Below are 21298 nucleotides of genomic sequence, written 5' to 3' on the forward strand. Positions count from 1 at the left end.
GTTTTTTGCTATATGAACCACATGTTGATAAAGTTGGCATTTGTTTGATATTTGGCTTGGGTTTCAATTGTATCGGGTTGCTTATTTTTACGATACGAAGTGGGAAATTCATCTTCTAAGGAGTATCTTGTGTAGTTTGTGATGTTCAAGATGTTCGCAGCATTGTTCGAGGTATCGAGAAATCTACGTAATTTTCGACATTTCCCATTACGTAGAGTATAATCACGAGTAAATATGAATATCGTACTCGAATATTTACTCGTTCAATTCTCGTGCGAATAAAAGACGTAATGAAAAAATCCACTCTCAGTTTTCATTTATCCCCACATCCTATAATTCCTCTTAAAAATTACATAATTCCAATTGACGACATCAGCACCTAAACTACCCAGAAAAAATTAAAATATCGTGCCACGTTTTCGAAACTACATCTAAATACATCTTTCAACCTCTGAAAAGCTCCTAATACAGACTTTCTCGATATTAAATGACCCGTGAAGTATCTGTAAGCAATTCTGAACCGAATATTGACACGATGTTATCAGAAAATGTGAAATTCTTCGAATAAAATGGCCAAAAGTAGTGTATATGGATTTTCATCGAAAGAAATAACGCGAGTATTTTGAGTTTAAAAAGATGGCAGTGTGTAGCAATCTCGACGTAGAGTTCAATTCCCATTAGAATTTTCGCCATGTAATATACATTTTTATTCTTTTTGAATTGAGAGATTTACGCACAAATCGATATCGTTATTTTTGCTCGAGTTTCGACTCTCAAGCTGTTTTCATCCGGTGCTTTGAAATCCGAATGAAATAATTCTGGTGTTGTAAATTTTCGAAAACTGTTTCGGGTTCAAAAGATGAGAAAGAGGAAAGGAATTGAACTTTTTTTTGACTGAAATCTTCTGAGTTTGGGTTAGGAAAATGCATCGCTTTTCTGTAACATTTCAAAAAAAGAAGACGTTGTACGTTGAATTTTGAAAACATGGCTCTTTTTTACCATTCTTCTTTAATCAATTTGACATATGGGGTGGAAAAAAAGTTTCTGAAATGATTACGAACAGTTTTATACAATTCATTTGATTGTTAATAGGTTAGGTAGGTTTTATCGTCTTTGATAACGAAGAGATTCATTCGTACGAACGCTCAAGGAAGCGCCTTAAAATTCCTAAATTTACCAACTCGAACATGTTTTCCTACATTTTAATGTAGAAAATTGAGTAAATTCATTTTAATAAAAATTTAATTATGTCTTGAAAAGAGCAAGGTCTGAAGACTCCATAACCCAAATTTCAGCTGCCCAAATTGATTTCTCAATTTTTGGCACAACCTAATTTCATTATTTCTGGTTATTCTGGAGCCTCCAGTGTGATTTTCGATTTCTACAGAATTATGAAATTTCTCCAGAAGGCGTGGAAATAATCTGGGCAGCTAAAAATCTAACGGTAGTTCTGAGTGATCAAAATTTTACAATTTTGAGCAATTCCGAAGACTCCGGCGCAGTTTTTGATTGGTCCAGAATTTTAAAAAGTTCTCCACATTAAGGCGTGAAAATTAATTTGAGTTGTTAAAAATTGAGTTGTGGCTTATTCTCAATCTGTTTTGAAGGGTTTATCCACATTTGAGCGGATTTATAGAAGGACACCTCGAGTGTGTTTTCTTAACCAGCATATTCATTTACGAGGAAAATAATTCAAAAAATCAATAATTTTCAATTCGAAGGAAAATGTTTAAAATTTGCACGAATGGCTGTAGAGTGTAGGATGTAGGTATCTTGTTTATAACTGACCCCCAACCCCAAATTTCACAATTTTGAGCAATTCTGGAGCCTCCGCCGCAATTTTCGATTTCCCCTGAATCATAAAATTTTTCCAGAAGGCATGAAAATTGATTTTGGTTGCTAAAAATCTAGTACAGTGACTTCTGCTTGACCTAATTCAACGAATTTGTTCATATTTGGGCCAATTTCCAGGCAGAAACCTTGAATGCATTTTTTTAAATCAGCATTTTCAATTCATCTATTCATAATTAAGTTATGTTGGTGAAAAAAAACGCACATTTTATAATTCTGAAGAAATCGAAAATCATGCTGGAGGCTTTAGAATGGTCAAAAATGATGAAATTCGGTTCGGGGAAGTTGATATCAGTTTCAGACATTTTCTGCTAAATGAGTAGGTTTGAATTAAAAAAAACAACAACAACAACATGTATAAATCGCCGAAAATCGTCAACTTAAAATTTTCAAAAAGTCACCGAAAATCGAAAAAATTAATTTGAGGAGCTAAAATTTTGATTATGGGGTGTAAGACAGCGAACACTTCGCCCGAAGATGAAATTATGTTCAATTCAAAATACGATGGTGTGAGTGAAAATATTCTTTTCTCATTTTGATGTACATGTATTTTGAAGGATATTGAAGCATGCAAAATACAAAAAAATATTCAATTTTTGCTCATAATACTCGTAAGTATCTTAAAAATGAACGGTAAACATTAAAATATCCTCATCATAACATTCTTACAGATGGGGAAAAACGTATTTACGGCGAACCGGGTATGCAAATCTATTAACGTCAAATGATACAATGATTCATTCCAATTCTCGACCAATTTCAACCATGCGTCTCCTAGTTCTCCGCTTTTGTTGATTTTTTTTATAGGTTCATGTCATCTCGGCCTCCTTTATTATGTAGGTATGGTGAAGGTTATCTTGTCGATTTTTAGTGAAATTATCCAACTTTGAAAGCCCAATTTTCTGAACACCAACGCACCTAATTTAATCTAACTCCATTTCTGCCATCAGATGAGAAACTCAACGCAAATTTCAAACCATTTTTTGAACTTTTGAAAAAATTCAAAGTTGAGCTTCTGTATGGAACGCTCTAATTTCAACATGATAACAAAAATCTTAAGACCTCATTTAAAAATTTGGGAGTAAATATTGAAAATATCCTACATCTTTTAATGGGTAATCATCCAGTATGGCTTTCTTTCTAGAATTCGAAAACTCTAAGGGTAGTAAGCTCCCAAAATTTAGGTCAAAATTTTTAAAAAATAATATTGTTTTGTGTTCCTGTAGTTTCGAATTTCCGCAATTTATTTCAAAATACCTACTACGTAAAGTGTTTGGAATCATTTTTTAGCAGTTGAAAAAAATGTCAGCTGAAAGCGATAACCCCAATTTAAATTCAACCGCCATGCCATATCCAGTTGAATTCATTTTCACTCTCACTTACTCGTACCTATTTCAAACTTGTACCTCTACTTTCTATTCAACAGGTTTCATTTTTTTTTTTTATTTAACCGTTTCTCGAGTTTTTCATTCTAAACTTATTCTCAATTTATTTTTAATTTTCTCTCATAAAAATTATCCCCTTTTATTTTTATTCATTATAAGTCTGAGATTTTAATAAAAAGATGTTTCGTTTATGATATTTTACGAAAATATTGAATGGACGATAGATAAATTACTATTTAATGGCTCATTTCAAGACTCGAGAGCTATAAAAGAGAGAAGAAAATCGACTTTCAATGAATACAAGAATTAAGAAGTGAAAATCATTGATTATTAAATTTCCATTTTATGACCTTTTTGAATGAAAGAAGAAACTTCGTTTTACTCGTAAAATTCCGCCACTTTAATATTGAAAAAAATATATCAAAATGCGAGTTTTTTCAACACACTCATAATTCAAAAGCACATTCACGATTCGAGAATTCTTTCTGTTTCTCGTTATTTTTTATATTGTTGAAAAAAAAAGTTCTGAAAATTTTAAAAAACAAAAACAAAACTTCAAACAGAAAAATCCAAGGTCTGTTGATGTAATAGAGTACATTAGAATGAGTAGGAGTATATTTTTTCGTGCATACGTATTCGTTTAAAAGGTATACCTACATATAGGTAGGTATAGGTAGTAGGTACATGCATATCGAGTAGGTTGACACCGTGAAAGCAATCCTATCAAAAACAATAACAAAAATAATACAAACAACAACACGTATACCCTTTTGTAAGCACATGGATTTCATATTTGTATAAGAGACTCGGGAAAAGAATTGAATATGAAAAATTCAACGATATTAGAAAATTTTAACCGCATACAATTTTATAGCATAGACGATAATTCCCTGCGGAAAGATCAAGTTACGATTCGCTTCCAGTTCAATTCTTCGAAAATTTCCTAACCGTTTTAATATTGTATCGGGGAACATTTTTTCAGGGGTTTAATTTTTTTGCTCGCTGTTGAAAAATAAACGTAAAAGTTTCCAATCAAGTTTTGTGCAATGAATCATGCGGAAATTTCCCAGCCTACTGTGATTTCTTTGCCGGCATAAAATTTAAGTAAAATAAAAAGGGATCTGCGCAAAATTGCGCGAATAATGAATTTAATTTTTTTATAATGTGTACCTGATTAATTACTAAATGAATTTCACGTGAGAAAATGTTTACAAAATTTTTTTTAAAGCTATAAACTTATAAAATTCCTTCAGAAACTTTTTTTTTTACATTTATTGTTCAATTGAGCGAGGAATAAATTTTAGGGGACTGTAGAAAAAATGTGATGAAAATGAAAGTTGAATTATTGGTTTTAATTGATCTGGGAAATAATCATTCCTGCCCATCTATTGACAAATTTTTCCTAACCATTGAATTCAATGTCCCAAGATTTGAAAAAAAGCTACAGGTTAGCTGACAATAAGATATATACAAGTACTTAGGCACTTGTTACATATTTTGTCACTTGAAAGATTCATTTTTATTTTTACGACCAAGTTACTCGAAGAGCAGGACAATGTAAAAAAGTAAGACCAAATCATGACTTTTAACAGAATATTAAAAAAAATACTCTCATCTGGGGGAGGAGGGGTTACATTTTTTTAATCAGTTTTTTTGGTTCAAAAATTTCTTGACTGTTTTTTTTTTTTACATTTCAAAATGGTAAATTTTGAGGAAGAAAGAGAATTAATAATGAATTAAAAATTTGGAATTGAAAAAAAAGTAGGACTCTATACACCCTTACTTGACAGACAAAATGAGCTGAATTTTTTCATTCTCTCGATTCTAAGTGAATAATTTTTAATAATGTAGATAAATTGCGCAATTTTCTACGGGGGGGGGGGGATGAAATTAGCAAAGAGAACTGTTATCGGTTTTGGAGATTTTTGGATTTTCTAGTTTTCAAGAAAGTTCCCTAAAAAGAGCTCAATTTAAATTCAGAACTTGCGAACTCACATTTAAAGTTCTCATAATCGCAATTGATCGGCTCACCTCACTTTTTAACATCATTTTACCAGGTTCAAACCCTCATTTTCTTTCTACCTCCGGCGGTTATTTTTGAAAAAAAAATGAAAAATTCAATTTTTAAACGAACACTTACTTGCTGAAAATCTATAAATTGTTTTTATGTCATTTTCAATCTCGGTAATCTACTCAACTGATCGCAATTTCAAGTCTTTTTGAAGCCTTCGACTTTTTTTTTTAGATAGGGTATTTCAATTATGACTCAAATGGAATTCCCCTGATTTAGAAAGTTCTTCATGAATTAGGTAATTGAAGAAATAGCAATTGGTGAATTTGAATTTTTAAGTGTTGAATTCCTTTTAGGTTTTTTTCATGGAATTTTTTTAGTCTAGCGAATCCAGGAATTCCTTAGAGGCTTTAGAATCGCTCAAAATTGCAACTAATCCATTCGGAAAGTCGGGAATACCAAAATCTTCTTTCAAAACGTCGAATAAAATTACAAATTTTTCATTTTTTAAAAATTCTCAAAGAATCTCCTTTAAATCTCTCATTTAAAAAAAAAAAACAAAAAAACACACATTTCTTACGTCTTATAAGCAGGTCCAGGGTGAATAAAAGTGGTTTTATAATTTTATGGAACAGAATCAAAGCACCTCCCTCCCCTCAAAAAAACCTTGGTTGAACTGATTGGAATTGAAATCAGCCATTGTCATCGTTTCGTGTTAACGAAAATTAGAAATTAATTTTTCTATAACTTAGGTTGTCATAATTTTTGTAGTGAAATCCTTGGTTCAAGGTTCAAAGCTTCTCAAAGTTTCGATCGAACTGTCGTGGAGTGTATATTTTGCTCAATTTATATTGAAATTTGATTTTTTTGTATTTAAAACTCAAGGAAATTATCGCAAAAAACGTTAAAATTGGAGTAATTTAATTCGCTGAATCCAAACATGGTGATGAAAAAAATTTCTTCTGAATGAGGCCGCACAGTGATTTAAAATATCGAATTATAGGTTTTTTAGGACACCGATTTCAATTTATGGTCAAATAAGTCTTCAAAAATAAATTCTACACCCTTATGTATCCAGATTATTTTGCTACCCATATTGTATTTTTTGAATTTTTAATTCTAAACCTCTTCTTTGGCGTCCTTCAACTTTTCATGTGCAAAGCTCTGGGCTTTTCAGACTAAAGTTTTCATCCGAATCATATTGAGCCGTTCTAGAGTGGAAAATGCTGGGAATAAAACACACTTTTGTGACTATTTAGGGAGTTTCCTTCTTTTAAAAATAGTTGAAAATCCGTACGAAGATTTATACTTAAAAAATATTATTAAAAAATTCAATTCTAAATTTAAAAATCGATTTGAAAGGTTAAAATTAAAAATGCCATTGAAATTTCAATAAAGAGCACACCCAGCAGTTTAAGAATATTAAATCGACTCTCGATTGGGATTTTGAAATCAAGAAGTGGAAATTAATCCTTGTGGTCCAAAACCATCGTGACAGAATTTTCAGATTTCTAGATCACTCCTGACCTTTCCAAAAATAATTTTTATCTTTGGTAGTTTTCAATCAAATTGTTTTCAAACTTGCAGAAATGCTAGAAACTATCTATAGGGTCATTTCATGAACATTTTTTGAAATTTTTTTGAATTTATCTTCTTGGTGAAATAGGTAAGTAGGTACGCATTTCAAGTTTTTTACTTTTTTCAGAGGTGCAGTCACAAAAAAATGTACGTTGTGCATCTTACCTAGATACACAATAACGTGTATTTCTTCTAAACTTTTTGTAAATTGATGCAAAACTTCCATAAGTGCAAAAAAATGATTTTTCGAAAATTTTTACGCCAAAAATAATTATGGTAATATTTTTATCGCTACATACACTTATCATTAGACCATATACTGAATTTGGACCAAATTCGTCAATTTTTTCATGTTTCATAAGTTCCATTTTGAAAAATCGAATCGCGCCATTTTGAGAACTCTAGACCTCTACCTTACTGGGGTTAAAATTCATGTCTAGAAAAATATCAACTTGAAATACAATACAACATTGCATTTGAACAAAATTAGATATCTTTGTTTCTCCTGTTCATTTTCTTTAGCTGTGACAATAAAAAATTTACAGACATTAGAGTTGGTTCTGAACCCCCCCCCCTCACTCTCAATTTCCAAATAGACAACGTTTTCACACTCATAACATTTTTTTACGTCGACGAATTTGGTGGTGTAGTGCTGACCTAACTGACAAAATTAGGACACCTCTCATATAGTTATAAATGTACCTACTTAAAAATATACCCTCAATTCAGAGCTCGGGAAATACGTTGAATTTTCGCATCAAAACGCCACCTAAAACTGTCCAACTCGAGCCTACAAAACCGAGTTTTTATTTCAATTCGCAACACATGCCATCGTGCCACGTTAGCGGTATTTTTATCGGTCAAATTTCACACATTGCGGTCCGGCACTGGCACTCGGAGTACACATCTGATTAAATTCTAATCCGAGCTTTCACGGAAACACATCTCGCACATGGTAAAAGCGTAGCCTACGAAATTCATCGCCAACGAATTAGGTTCCCTGCTTCGGAATCAGACAAGATGTTGGAAATCATTTCGCAAACTTTATTCTATACCGGACGTCGAACGTACTCGGAATTTTAATTCGTTAATTAGGAATTTTTCACCAACGTCGAGGAATTTGGGCTGTAATTAAAACGTTTTTGAGACTTTTGCGCGATAGGCCATGAGCCATGAGCCACAGCCTACTCTGTTGCGGTGGTTAAATTAATCCGAGCTCGGTGTTGGTAGAGTACTCTCGTATAGTATACTCGTATTTCATCATAACATCGTAGCCGATTAAAACTCTCCCCTCGCTCCCTAGCCTATTGATTTTCATGTTGAGAAATTTTTTCAAAACGTGTTTTGTGTTTTCATTATACTTAGTTATGGGGGCCGAAATTCGAATAACTGCTGGCGCGACGCGACGCTCATTCGGCGTAACATTATGTAACAATCAATTACTATTTACGAAGTACACGTTTTAGCTTTCCATTTTTCAACCGTTCGGTTTCCCCGATAAAAACTCGAAGAGAAGATGTGCGAGAAAAAGCTCGTGTAAACTAAACCAATTTACACAATAATGAAAATAAACGATAAAACCTCGATAAGCAAATAGGTACCTGTAGCTATAGTATAGAGATAGGTATAGAGGTATAAGTGAATCGTATCTGTATAAAATCCTATCAGCTCGAATACAAAACTATATACGAAAGTGTATATTATGTGGTACATTTGGAAAAATGATATTTGCACCCGGGACTGTGAAAAACACTAAAAACAAATTCTTAGGTTTCGCGTTCGCAGTTCGGTTCGTGTTGAGTTTAGGTAGGTATAGACTATAGGTATAGCTTCTCGCGAAGCAATATTCTTTTACAATGTGTATCGGCGAAAATATGTACGCAATGTTGTTTTTAATAACACCGAATTCCAATTTCGTGTGGGTATATTATTATATTTTTACAAATGAGAAAATATGTACGGCGAAATTCGTCAATGGAGGAAAGCAAAAACGTCGTTTCGACAGCAGCAATGAGAAACAATATTATATAAGAAACAAAGTATCTTTTGCTTTTGGTATTTCTTTATTGATCGTTATATTATAGACTATACGATATTGTAAAATACTCAGCTCGTTTGTTTTTTCACACGGGCTATTAAGTATCGCGAATATAACTTGCCACAATAAAAGTAGGTATTTTTGTTGCAGACGACGAGATAAAAAGGGGGAGAGTTATTTTTAAAAAGTCGCGAATTCGAAAATTTATTTATACTTAATCTTTTTGAAAAGTTTAACGTAGAAATTAGCGTAGGTTTGGTTGCTGCTCCCACAACAGCATTTAAAGACCTTTACATTAATAAGATTTACATTAAATTTACAGATTCATTAAATTACTTTATCGTATTCGAATGAAATTTAATCCTTAATATAAGATTTAATTCAATTCGAAATGTATCACTTGTTCCGAACCAGGCTACGCGAGTCGGTCTCGGTATTATAAAACGTGGTCTATACAAAATGGGAATTTTTGCTGCTGGAAAACAAGTTGTAAATTGCATGCCCACGACGACGTATAACCTTTGTTTCTTTAAATTAAATTTACTGATCCTAAAGGCATCCATCTAATCTCGTCATTTACCGTTATAATACCTCTTCTCTTTTTACTAAGTCTTAAATAAAATTACTAGATTTGAAATTAGGTTAAATAATTTTCCACATGTGGGATATTTTCTCTCATTTTATTTACGTATTATTTGTGTTATGACCACGTTAAAAAATGCGCAAAAAGATGCTCGAACGAATGCCCATATATATATATATTTTTTTACTGTATAGGATGGATAAAATTTTCCATCTGTATGGGTAATTTTCCATTTGTATTTTCCAATTCTATAGTAAGTTTTGTGTATTTTTCCAGGTCGATTGGTTCACTATTTTCCGGATCGTTCTATCGCTACGAGGGTTCGTTGGTCGTTGTCAAAAACACCTGAAAAAATTGCTGTACGATACTGTTACCTTTTTTCCAATCATCTTATTTTAACTACCAGGTAAGCATTTTGCGTTTCATTCTGTCTTGTCACAACGACGACGATCGTTAAATTCAGTTCAACGGCTTGGACACGATGAGTAAATGGAATACCTACTCATTTTTCAAAGTGCAAATAGGTACCTACCTACTTATTCGTTTTGTTTAAAATATTGGCTCTGAAAACTCTATTCTGATTAGTAGACTATAAAGTAGAGTTCCAAATGCTAAAAATATCGATGAAAAGTTACAATCGTTAAGAATTTTGATATTCTCAGTTCTTAGCCAAAGCGTTTGATGGAGGAAAAAACAAGCAGTGAAAATATTTCAATTTATACGCCTATAAAAATGTTCTTTTCCGAGCACATTTCAATTTCCATTTCCCAAGTCATTTCCCGAAAAAGCATCGCGACCGAGTTGAATTTTCTAAATATAGTTTCCAATAAGAAAAAAGGTAATTTGAGAGAAAAAAAATTAAATAGGTAATATGTCACTTGTGTTTAAATATAGTTTTTGAGTTGGGGGACAAATATTGTCTTTATAAAAAGACTGGAGTAGGCTGAGAGATTGATATTGTTCTCTGCAGAAAAGAAGGGTGGAGTACGAATTTTGAAAACAGTGAGATTTTTTTTTAGCAAGTAAAGTAAGAATGAGATATTTGAGGCATCGTTCACCAACTTTGGGGTTTTTTGGTTGATTTCTTTCATTGGACTGGAAATGAACAAAGACTTGGAGCATGACAAATTTCACTATTTTGAGTATAATAGGTCAACTTTAAAAGTAGGAAGGAGGAGAAAAATTGCCAACAAATCACATTTTTCTTGTTTGTTGTACAGATGCTGTACTAAGAATCAAAGAAATCTCAAGTCGGATAAATAATCAATGTTGATATAACGATGTATTCGACAACAATAACAAAGTAAAATTTTGGTAACTATTTTATAAACGAAAACAAAGCGATGCGCGACGGCCGCGTATTTTTATATTTGAATAGCCGCGTATTACCGGCACATTTGTAAATATTTTTGTAAGATTATTTCAGTTAAAAATAGAAAACGAATTTAGGGAAATATAGATTTGACTATTCAAGTCAAAAGAGCACGATTGAAAAATAATTTCCGAAGGATGTAATGAATACAAAAACCATATTACCTATTCTGGCTTGTATCGTTCGAGAGGATTCTCAAAATTGGGCTAGAAAGTAACATCGAAAAAGAGAGTAGAAAAATTGGCATGAATTGAGTTTTTATTCGTAAACGTGTTCAAAATAGACTGCTCAAACGAGCATACAAAAGGTGTGAGCCAGCGAAAAAATCACAATTTTTTCGGAAATGTCACCTCTTTGAGAACCCATATCTCCCCCCCCCCCACGGACATCTCCGAAGCTAAGATATTTTCTCGAATGATTTTCAATTCACCAGTTTCGAAATAAATATTGAATTTTGAAAAAAAGTCACTTTTACGAAAAAATATCATAGAATAAACTTTGTTCACAATGTTTCCAATTTTCTTGGCAAAAAACGTGAGTTCTGATGGTGGGACTACTCCGGGAAAGACACAGCTCTGGAGGCTGAACGAAGGATTTTACGACAAAAATGATCAGAACTAAAGTTGTAGAAAATGAAATTTCCAACCGTCTACATTTCGTTAGGCACTTTTTTTTCTAGAAAGGCCTAAATTTTGAGATATTCGCAAAAAACTGCAAGTTTTAAAGTTTCAGGGCTCGTACTCAATTACTTTTTCAATATTTTAACTTACTGAAGTTACTTTTTTTCGAAAATCAAAAATTTAATTTTTTCCCAAGTCTTGAAGAAGAAAAAACGCGAAGGCCGGCCTTCATGCTAAAATTGTCAAACGTTTTGATTTTTTACCAAGAATAGCAAAAATCTGGTTGTTGGTCAAAATTACCAAGAAGGCTCCTTTTCTGGTTTAAAAATACCTAAAAATGTCGCTTTACAGCAAAAAATTCCAAAAAGGCTCGATTTCCCCCAATAATTATTCGAAATAGATCACTTTTTGTCGAAAATCACCAAAAAGTCTCGCCATTTCATCGTAAAGTTGAAAAAATTCTCGTTTCTTCGACAAAAATTGCGAAAAAGTACCTATCATTATTTTGCCAATACACGATTAATTGCTAAAAATCCTGATTTCTGATGAAATTGTTGATAAAGTTGTGAAAAAAAATCATTTTTTAAAAGAATTACTCAAAAGTCTCGTGTTTTTTTTTCAAAAAATGTCAAAATTCTGGCTTGTTCAGAAGGTGATAAAAATTTTCGCTTTCTAGCAAAGTGACTACAAATTATCGTTTTTTTGCAAAAAAAATTGAAAAGTCTTCTTTTTTCCCAAAAATTGTCAAAATGTCGTTTTTTACCAAATCGCTGAAAATGATTTTTTTTTCAAAGAAGTCTCCTTTTTCCAAAAATTATCAAAAATGGACTAAAATTTTTTCGCTTTTTGTTTTTTTTTTCAGAAATTGTCATAAATCTCTTCCTTTGAGTATTATAAAATCTCGCTTTTTGTCTGAAATTGCAAAAATTCTCACTTTGTTGCCAAAACTTCATATTTTATTGCTGAAAAGGTGCAAAATGCCTAATCCTACTTTTGCAAATTAAACGTATTTAAATTTGAAATGTTCTGTTTTTTTTTACATTTTTTTCTGCATTAAAATATTTTTTTCAGTAATTTTTTGATTACTTTTTAGAGTTTTTTAGGTTATTAAAATTCCTTTTTTTAAAAACAAAAAAAATTGAGTTCGAGCCCGGAGGCCAAAAAAAGGTTTTGTACAAAAAATTATAATGATAGGTACCTACCTACCTAATAAAATAAGGACTAGAAATAGAATTTTATGGAAAATTAAATTCTCAATCACCTCCATGACACTATTTTTTTTCTAACGAGCTCCATTCTCAAAATATTTTCAAAAAACTACAGATTTTGTAAATTCGTAGCGACTTTAGTTATTTACGGCGAACCGAGTATGTAAATCTCTGAATACCAAATGATGATAGATTGATAATAATGAAGTTTTTAATGAAGTTCGAGGGCGTTTTTTTTACATTGCCTGATTTTAGTGAAACATTGAAATCACACATCTTTGAGATTCTGTACTTTCTAAACGGGTTCACTTGACATAAATTTGTTTATGGTATTAAATTTTAATGAGAAATTCAAAAAAAAAGTCAAAATCTGTTTTAAAAATTTTCAGAAGTTGAAAGTTGAACTTTTTAATGAGAAGTTCAAATTTCAGCATGATAAAAAAGCTGTTGGGATTCAATTGATAAATGTGAAAAAATTTAGAAAACACATTTTTTTACGGGTGATAAAATGGAGTATGGATCCTGAAGTCGTAAAGCGTACCTATCAACTTCCCTCTCCAATTTTGGATAAAATTTTGAAAAAATTAATAGGTCGAGTAATGTATCGTTTGCTATGTTTTCAACGACAGTCGCCAAATTCGAATATCAACATATTTTCCCAACCCCTTCTATGATCCATCCTAAATTTTCAAAAAAAAAACCTGAATAGGTACCTACCTGATGTGAAAAATTGTGTGACGTATCTTTTACAAATGTTTTTCATGAAACTGACTTAGAACATCAACTTACTTTTGAAATAAAATACCGTCGACGTCTTTGGAAGACCTCCTGAATTTAATATGAAGGTCTCCTTGAAATTATAGTTGAAATTTTCCAACATTTTTTACAAAATCAATCCCAATATACGTAACCATCGTGAATATAAGTTGACTCGATATCGTATTGAACAAAAAATTGAAACTACATTACGAAAAGTTCAACTAGTCGCTAATTAGCACCTTGAAAGCGTCTTGAGGGTAGGTACGAGTATCTATAGTGCTGATTTTTAATCTGAAGAGTTAATTTGCGATTTGCGAACGCAACGCAAGCCAGGCACGATAGCGAAACTAATATGATCGGGAGTAACGGGCCTTTGGCGCGAGTAATTATCAGCGAAGATGTGACAGGTTGGAAATAAGTTGATGAATAATTCCAGGTGTATTTCGAAGCAGGTACGTTGCGGGGGGATGGATGGCAGCTGGCAGGGGATGGTTAAAAGGGATTCAAAAATGGGTATATACAGGTGAGGATATATACAGACACACGTTTCACGCTTGAAATACAATATTTCAACGTGTCGTAATATGAGCGTAAAACGAAAACGTGGCGTTGCATTTTAATCACCGGTTAGCGAACGTCGAGTAAATGAGAACTGTAAATTACATCGGTAACAAGATGTATGTGTTCAAAGTTACGCGGAGGCGCTTTGTTTATATCTTGTGATTTGTGCCATGCCGTTGTCTTGGAACATCGTCGTCGTCTCATCTTCGTGTTGTAATTAATCTACCTGTACGTTTGGTTTGTTCTGCGCAGAGATCCGAACGGAAAGTTACATTTGGTTCAAGATATCGGTCGGATACCTTTGGTCAGCACTAAACTAATCGAAGATCCTAGTGATAATCATACGGACGAAGATGGTAAATTGAAGAGAAAAAAAATCTATGTATTTTTATATCGAATAAATAGGTACCGTAGACAGATAAAATGTCGCGCCGCCGGTATAGCAAAGGAGCTGCAATTTGTGCTAAAAATACTTACATATAGGACAGTTGTAAATTTGGTTTTATTTTCGGCAAATTATCGCGTATAAAAATATAGGTTATAAAATGAGAAAACCCCCTATTTCAAAGAATGAGTCCCGGTGAAGCACTATAAAATCTCGGAAAATTTTATGTTTCCCAGATGCGCGCCGTTTTTCTATAAAGCTTTTGAAAATGAATTATCGATTTAGCGATGAGATTTCTCTAGTAGGTATACGGGTTCGTTTGTGTTTGTGCTTTTTTCTCTGACTCCGGTAACCTTCCAGAGCCCTAAGAGGGATGGGGTTTTCGACGAAAAAGAACCAACATCGCCTCGTCATCGTGCTATTTTCCGACAAAATTAATTAATAATTTAATCGTCCTAGTTGTATTAGTATTTTAAGCTGTATTGTTTTGCGATGCAGGAATGTCGGTGTGTACGCACAGTCAAGCGGCCAGCAGCAATATTCACAGAAAAGGAAGCCAAAGTAATATTTGCGAATCGCAATCGCTCCAGTCGTTAATTACGTGCCCTCAACATCATGATTTTAAACTCGTGATCGAGAAAAAAGGCGCTCAACCTGAGACGGTTCATTTGTACGCGTTAACAATGCAAGAAAAAGCTGCCTGGATTAGCGATATTAGCCAGGTAGGTACCTAGTTGACGAATAATCCGGTCAAAATTGCGTGAAAATTATTCGCAGGAGATTCTACGTAAATTCTAATATTTGTATTTTGATGTCGTAGTGTTTAGATAATGTAAGATTTAGCGATTTCGTCCAAGGAGGAGATGCATCGATGGTTACCATGCCTCATTGTGTTAGAAATGATCCTAAACTCTTCCAAGACGATGTTGATATTAGATTTAGTAGAACGTTGAACTCATGCAAGGTATGTCAGGTTAGCGATTATTGGATCTTTATATCGATATTCTTCCCTTCTAGGTTCGTTTTGCTCTGGTAAATTTTTGTATTCAAAATTTTACTACTTTGTTACCTATTCTAGCATTATACAGGTAAAACGTATCTAGAAGGTTGAATATAAATTTCTCCAACTTGGATACAAATGCCAGTTTGATTACACGATGATTTTGTTTTAGGTGCCAAAAATTCGCTACGCTACTCCAGAACGTCTTCTAGAACGATTAACAGACCTTCGATTCTTATCTATTGATTTTTTGAACACGTTTTTACTCACGTACAAAGTATTCACCGATGGGGTTACTGTTTTGGAAGCTTTAAAGAAGGTATACTACGATGCAGAGCCACCAGAAGCGCAAACTACCTACCAAGGTTTACCGGATTCATCGATGTAAGTATAGTATTGTATTTTATTGGTATTTAGTTTTGAAAAAATTTCAAATGAAAGGATCAATACAACGGATGATTTACTGATAGGGATTCTTTTTACGGCAGATTTACTGATTTTCAATCGAACCAGGAGTTATTATCGGCTCATCTAGCAGAATTAGAGCATAGAGGATGTTTAATGTCTCCGAGACGTATTAGTGCTAGCTCGATGTCTGGTAAGTAATTCAACTTCGTTAATTATACCATTCGAAACGATATACGACTAATAATTTCAAGGTGCAGGATACGATTCAGAGACCAGTGAACGAGAAAGAAGTTCTAGTTACGATTCGCAAGGATATAAACCGTTTTGGAGATTTAGCAGTTTTAAGAAAGGTAAGCAAGATCGTTTGTGTTTGAAGGCTTGCTTGTAGTGTAGATTGTTTTATTGCTCTTTTCCTCAAAAATCAAAATCCATCATACTTGAATAATAATATTTCTTTTTTTTTTTCGTTAGAATTTTCTCATCTGGTTCTATGTTTTAAAATTTTTAAATTCAAAATGTGTTCTACCCCATCGACATTTTTTTTTTTTGAAAAAAATAAGAAATAAGTGAAACAAATAATAATTTTGTTACAAAACGGACAAAGCAAGTGCAGCTTTTTGAATTTTCATTTGCGAGATAAATAATTTAATGACTTACCTGAGATAATATCGAGAAGAAAGATCATTTTTGGCATAAAAATGTCAAGTGATGCATTAATCTTTAAAAAAAATTATCTTCTAAATAAAAATAAAACACATACCTATGTACAGCAATTTAAAACAGAGAGGTACCTAGATGTTTGAAAAATGTTTAATTGAAAAAAAAAATTGCTGATATGTAATTGCTAACATTACCCTTGTGAAGTTGAACTGAATCTTTGAATGAATACAAAAAATTACAAAAATGAACATCTAACAAGACAACTTTCTGAAGTGGCACTCTTCGATTTGAACGGAACTGAACTAGATCGAAAAAGAATGCCCTAAAACCTTCATAATTGAAATTTCAGGGGTTGAAATTCATTTTTGGATTTTTGAAGAATTTTTGAAAATTTGGAAAAAGTGTTTTGAGACCAATTTTTCACATTTTTCATGAAACTAGATTTTTTGAAAAAAGTGAACCAATGTGAATAATTCCTTCAATTCAACTTCCACACACCAACATCTAGTACATAGTTTTAGGCCATTTTGGAGCTTTCAGAAATTTTAAATCGTTCTGGAACGGCCACAAGTGAATATTAACTCCAATAATTTCGGTCTTTGGGCACCCTCTAAACCGTTTCAACATGGTTACTGCAGAATACCAGGAATTCCAGTTCAAATACGAATTTTTGAAGAAATTGTGATTTCAGGGAGGGGGAGGGGAATTAAATTTTTGAAGAAGGTATGTAACGAAAACGTTCCAGAGGGTGCCCAATAAAGGTCTGCCAAAGTTATGCGTGCTAAAAATTATTTCTACCCTTTCCAGAACAATTTTAAACTAGAGAAAATTAAAGAATCGCTGGAGGCTCCAGAATGGCTTAAAATTACTACCTAGTTGTTGATGTGTGGGAGCTGAACTAAATGAAGAGTTGAGGTTTCTTCTTGAAAGTTCGGTTTCAATTATTACTCAATTTTAAATTTTCTATTCAATTCTTTTTTTTTTTAAATACAAAAACAAAAAAAACGATCTCTTCAACCGAATCAAAATAATTTACGTTTTGAAACCTCTTCAAATTTTATATTAGATGGAATTTTGGGTTATTAATTTCAATTTATATTCTTACTATTTTGTCTTTTTATTGTAGATTTTGTAATTTCAAGATCAATTTAATTATACGTATACCTATCCAGCAAAATAATAAAAAAAACAACGAAAATTTAAATAGCTTTTTGAGAATTATTTCGTTGATAAATATGCGGAATCAGGATAACAATAAAGAAAATAGGTACGAAGAATAAAAACGAAAAATTCTTGTAAAAGTTTCAGTGATAAAGTAATAAAACAACTGACGAACATTAAGAATTTTTGAAAATATGTTCAAGTAGGTTAATTTGAAAATGTGGGTGGGTTTAAATTTTTCAAACATGCGGAAGCTTTTCGAAATCTTTTTGACTGGGAAGTATAATTTTTCAAGGGCGAATATTTGAAGTAAGTAGGCGGCATTTCTGAGAGGTAGATATTAAATAAAAAAGAAAACGAGTTGAAAAACAAAGTGTTTTATGTAGAAATATTCCAATAATGTTCGCAAATGTCAAAGAAATAATAATCAATGCCAATCAGCGAGCTGTTATTCTGGCCTTTATTTTCATAGTCAACCGCTTTTTATAATTCAAGTTTAACCATAGAGTATGTTTTCATTGACTAATTTAAATAAAAATTTGTTTTCAGTGGATGAAGAATTATTATGTCAAATCAAAGAAATAACGGTCACTTCGAAAGAAGAAGATTCTGCCGAAGCTGAAGAAGATGCAGAACCTAAACGAAGAGTGAGCATCAGAGTAGAAGAACCGAAAGGAAGTAAATTAGATATACCGCCGAACACTTTGAGCGAATCCTCAAGCAGTGAAACACTAATGGGTAAAAGATTAAGCGCAGATTTAATACATTATAAATGTACCTATAATTATTTTTTTTCATCGGATCATACCTATAATATTACCTATCTATTTGAATAGCTGCCAGCGCTCCGTCATCTCCTGGTAATTTGAGTAGTACGACATTGGTGGCTTTATCGACTGATCAAGGTACAGGAGAGTCATCAAATGTCGAAGGAGTAGAAAAAACACCGGAAAAATCAGCCGAAAAGTTGACGGAAAAATTAGTCGAGAAATCGTTGGAAAAAGCTGCAGAGAAATCGGTCGAAGAACAAACGCCCACGAGAAGTTCAACTCCTTCGAGATCTACGGATCATATACCATCGATTGGCGAATCTATTTCAGCTACTTCGTCTCCTATTCATATGTCAAGGTAATTAGTAATTAAATATTTAGATATTTAATACGAATACCTATATATTTTTGTACCTATACCTATCTATCCAGCTGTTTTGTATCTATGTACCTACTTATTTCAAATAATTACCTATATTTTACAGAGGTAGCTTCAGTCAACAAATACCATTGGGTCGTCGTACTTCTCATATGAGTGATACCGGTTCAACTAGCGGTACCAGCGGTTTAACTAAAAGAAGAAGCATAGTTACCAGCGAATCTCAAGATGAAGGATTCCCAGATGATATTAGTTGTACGTCGTCTAAACATTCCTCCATCGCGTACCCAATATCATTTCAAGTGAGTATTTTCTCAAATCATGATCGTCGTCTTCATCGCATTAGAAATTTAACTCGAAATAATCCTATTTTAGAATTTCTTCAAACAACGAAAATCTCAAGCCGGAATGAGCGAAGATGAAAGTGGACCCGATAGTTCTCGTACAGCATCTCAAAGATCCAGTGTACAGCATGACAGAAGTCGTAAACCAGCCAGTAAAGCAGGAGTTGTGATCACTTCATCGAGACAGTCCAAAAGAAGGTTAAAATCTTGATAAAGTGACGCATTATAGTTAATTCTTTCATCACCTACTACGTTATTTTCTTTTTATAATCATAGGAGTAGCACATCAGCGACGGCTGCAGCCTTTGCAATCGCAACATCAGCGTCGAGCAACCCTCGAGATATTTCTCCTCAGCGTGCTGAAGAGACTCAAGACCTAGCTACATCGCGAGTTAGCAGTTTCAGAGAGAAATACAAACGAAAAGATTCCATTTTATCAACAGCTGCCACGATGAGAGTATTAAATGTGCTTAAACATTGGGTTTCCAAGCATTCGCAAGTATGTAATCGAGATTCCAAATATTCTCATGTAATATGGCTGTTGAGTGTCGATGAATTTTGAATTTCATCGTGAAACATTTATTTTGGTAGGATTTCGATGAAAATGAAGAATTAAAAACGATGACAATCAATTTCCTTAACGAGATAATCGCCGCTCCGAATCTACTCCAGGCTGAGCAGAAAGTAGCCAATCAGTTGTTGAATTTATTGAACGAGCATAAAGATAAGATGAACGAAGAGCAAATCGAACTGAATTTATTGTTTACTACTCCATCGGTAAGTGTGATTTACGGATAAAGAGCAATCTGAGTTTTATGAATTGTCTTCATTATAATTACCTATTTGTAGCCTACTGCTTTATTGCAGAGTCCGAATACTCAAGGTATTGAGAAATTCTCAGCTCTGGAAATTGCCGAAGAGATGACTTACATCGATCATAAAATATTTATATCCATAAGAAGCCAGTAAGTTATCTGTTTTATGTGCATTATTCGTTCAAATGAATATCCTATATTGAGATCTATTAACGTTACGTTCAAAAATTTACAGGGAATTCTTAGCCAACGCTTGGATGAAAGAAGACAAAGCTGTACGAGCACCGCATATAATCCTAATGACTAAACGTTTCAACGAAGTACGCCTATATTTCTTTGTTTCACGCACAAAAGTCATCCAAATAATTGACAAACTCAACTGATTAAATTTACCCCATTTCAGGGATCTCAACTCGTCGCTTCCGAGATAATTCGAAGAACAAACATGTCAGCCCGAGTGAACGCTATAGAAAAATGGACCGCTGTTGCAGATATCGCCCGATGTCTTCGAAACTACAACGGAGTACTCCAGATTTGCGCCGCTTTCACCACCAGCCCAGTTTACCGACTGAAAAAAACCTGGGAGAAGGTTTCCAAATCTACGAGATCGACTATCAAAAAGCTACAATTGACTGTATCGTCGGATGGCAGATTTCGTAACTTGAGAGATACCTTGAGACGATCGGAACCGCCTTGTATTCCGTATTTGGGAATGTATTTGTCTGATTTATCGTTTATTGAAGAAGGAACGCCTAATTTTACCGAAGATGGGTTGTTGAATTTTTCAAAAATGCGAATGGTGCGTATAATTTTTTTTTTGTCACAGCTCGTGTAGATTTTGCTTGCCAGATTAATGATTTCTGATCCGTTTTTTGACAAAAATTTTTTGGGTTAGTTACGATTTGAGAATTCTTTATTTGATTATGTATATTTCAACTTTTCAAGCATTTTGAGGCAACTTTCCTAACTTGTCAAAAAAATGAAAATTTGTATCCCATTTTTTGGAAATTTTTCTGAAAAACTGGGTGAAGCAACCGCATTTTATGGGGTATGTTTTTTTCTCATTGATTCGTCTTTTTTTCTTTTTTCTTTTTCTTTTTTTTTTTACATGTTGAGACTCACTTTTGATTATCAGATGAAAAATTATATTTTTCGGGACTAATTTTTAAAATTTCAAACTATCTTTTTCAATTTTATTTGTGGCTGAATTTTTTGCGCGTTTTGAGGCACACTGTCAATTTTAATGACAAAATAAATTATTTTGAGTTCAATTTTTTTGAAAAAATTGCAAGAAATGGAATTGGCTTCTAATTTTTTTCAGATTAATTTTTCCTCACGCTTTTTAATGTCCATTTTCAGTTCAAATAAGCCAGAAAATTAATTTCTGCGAGGCTATTTTCGTTTGAAAAA

General features: G+C 33.0%; 1 protein-coding gene across 9 annotated transcripts in view; it reads left to right on the forward strand.

Annotated features, from left to right (window-relative positions):
- Positions 1 to 21298, forward strand: part of LOC135846510 (ras-specific guanine nucleotide-releasing factor 2-like) — a 131857-nt gene that overhangs the window by 107006 nt on the left and 3553 nt on the right. For 2 of the 9 annotated variants that reach the window (XM_065365629.1, XM_065365630.1), the window contains exons 11-26: positions 9723 to 9852; positions 14219 to 14322; positions 14850 to 15073; positions 15172 to 15324; positions 15524 to 15735; positions 15822 to 15949; positions 16011 to 16109; positions 18130 to 18318; positions 18417 to 18708; positions 18836 to 19031; positions 19105 to 19271; positions 19350 to 19572; positions 19665 to 19850; positions 19923 to 20038; positions 20124 to 20208; positions 20292 to 20687. In XM_065365629.1, the coding sequence (XP_065221701.1) occupies positions 9723 to 9852; positions 14219 to 14322; positions 14850 to 15073; positions 15172 to 15324; positions 15524 to 15735; positions 15822 to 15949; positions 16011 to 16109; positions 18130 to 18318; positions 18417 to 18708; positions 18836 to 19031; positions 19105 to 19271; positions 19350 to 19572; positions 19665 to 19850; positions 19923 to 20038; positions 20124 to 20208; positions 20292 to 20687 (2900 nt within the window). The remainder of the gene's footprint in view (positions 1 to 9722; positions 9853 to 14218; positions 14323 to 14849; positions 15074 to 15171; positions 15325 to 15523; positions 15736 to 15821; positions 15950 to 16010; positions 16110 to 18129; positions 18319 to 18416; positions 18709 to 18835; positions 19032 to 19104; positions 19272 to 19349; positions 19573 to 19664; positions 19851 to 19922; positions 20039 to 20123; positions 20209 to 20291; positions 20688 to 21298) is intronic. The other 7 variants (XM_065365635.1, XM_065365632.1, XM_065365633.1 and 4 more) reach the window with 7 other exon arrangements.

The sequence above is a fragment of the Planococcus citri genome, chromosome 5 (assembly GCF_950023065.1).
Source record: "Planococcus citri chromosome 5, ihPlaCitr1.1, whole genome shotgun sequence".
Taxonomy (NCBI): Eukaryota; Metazoa; Arthropoda; class Insecta; order Hemiptera; family Pseudococcidae; genus Planococcus; species Planococcus citri.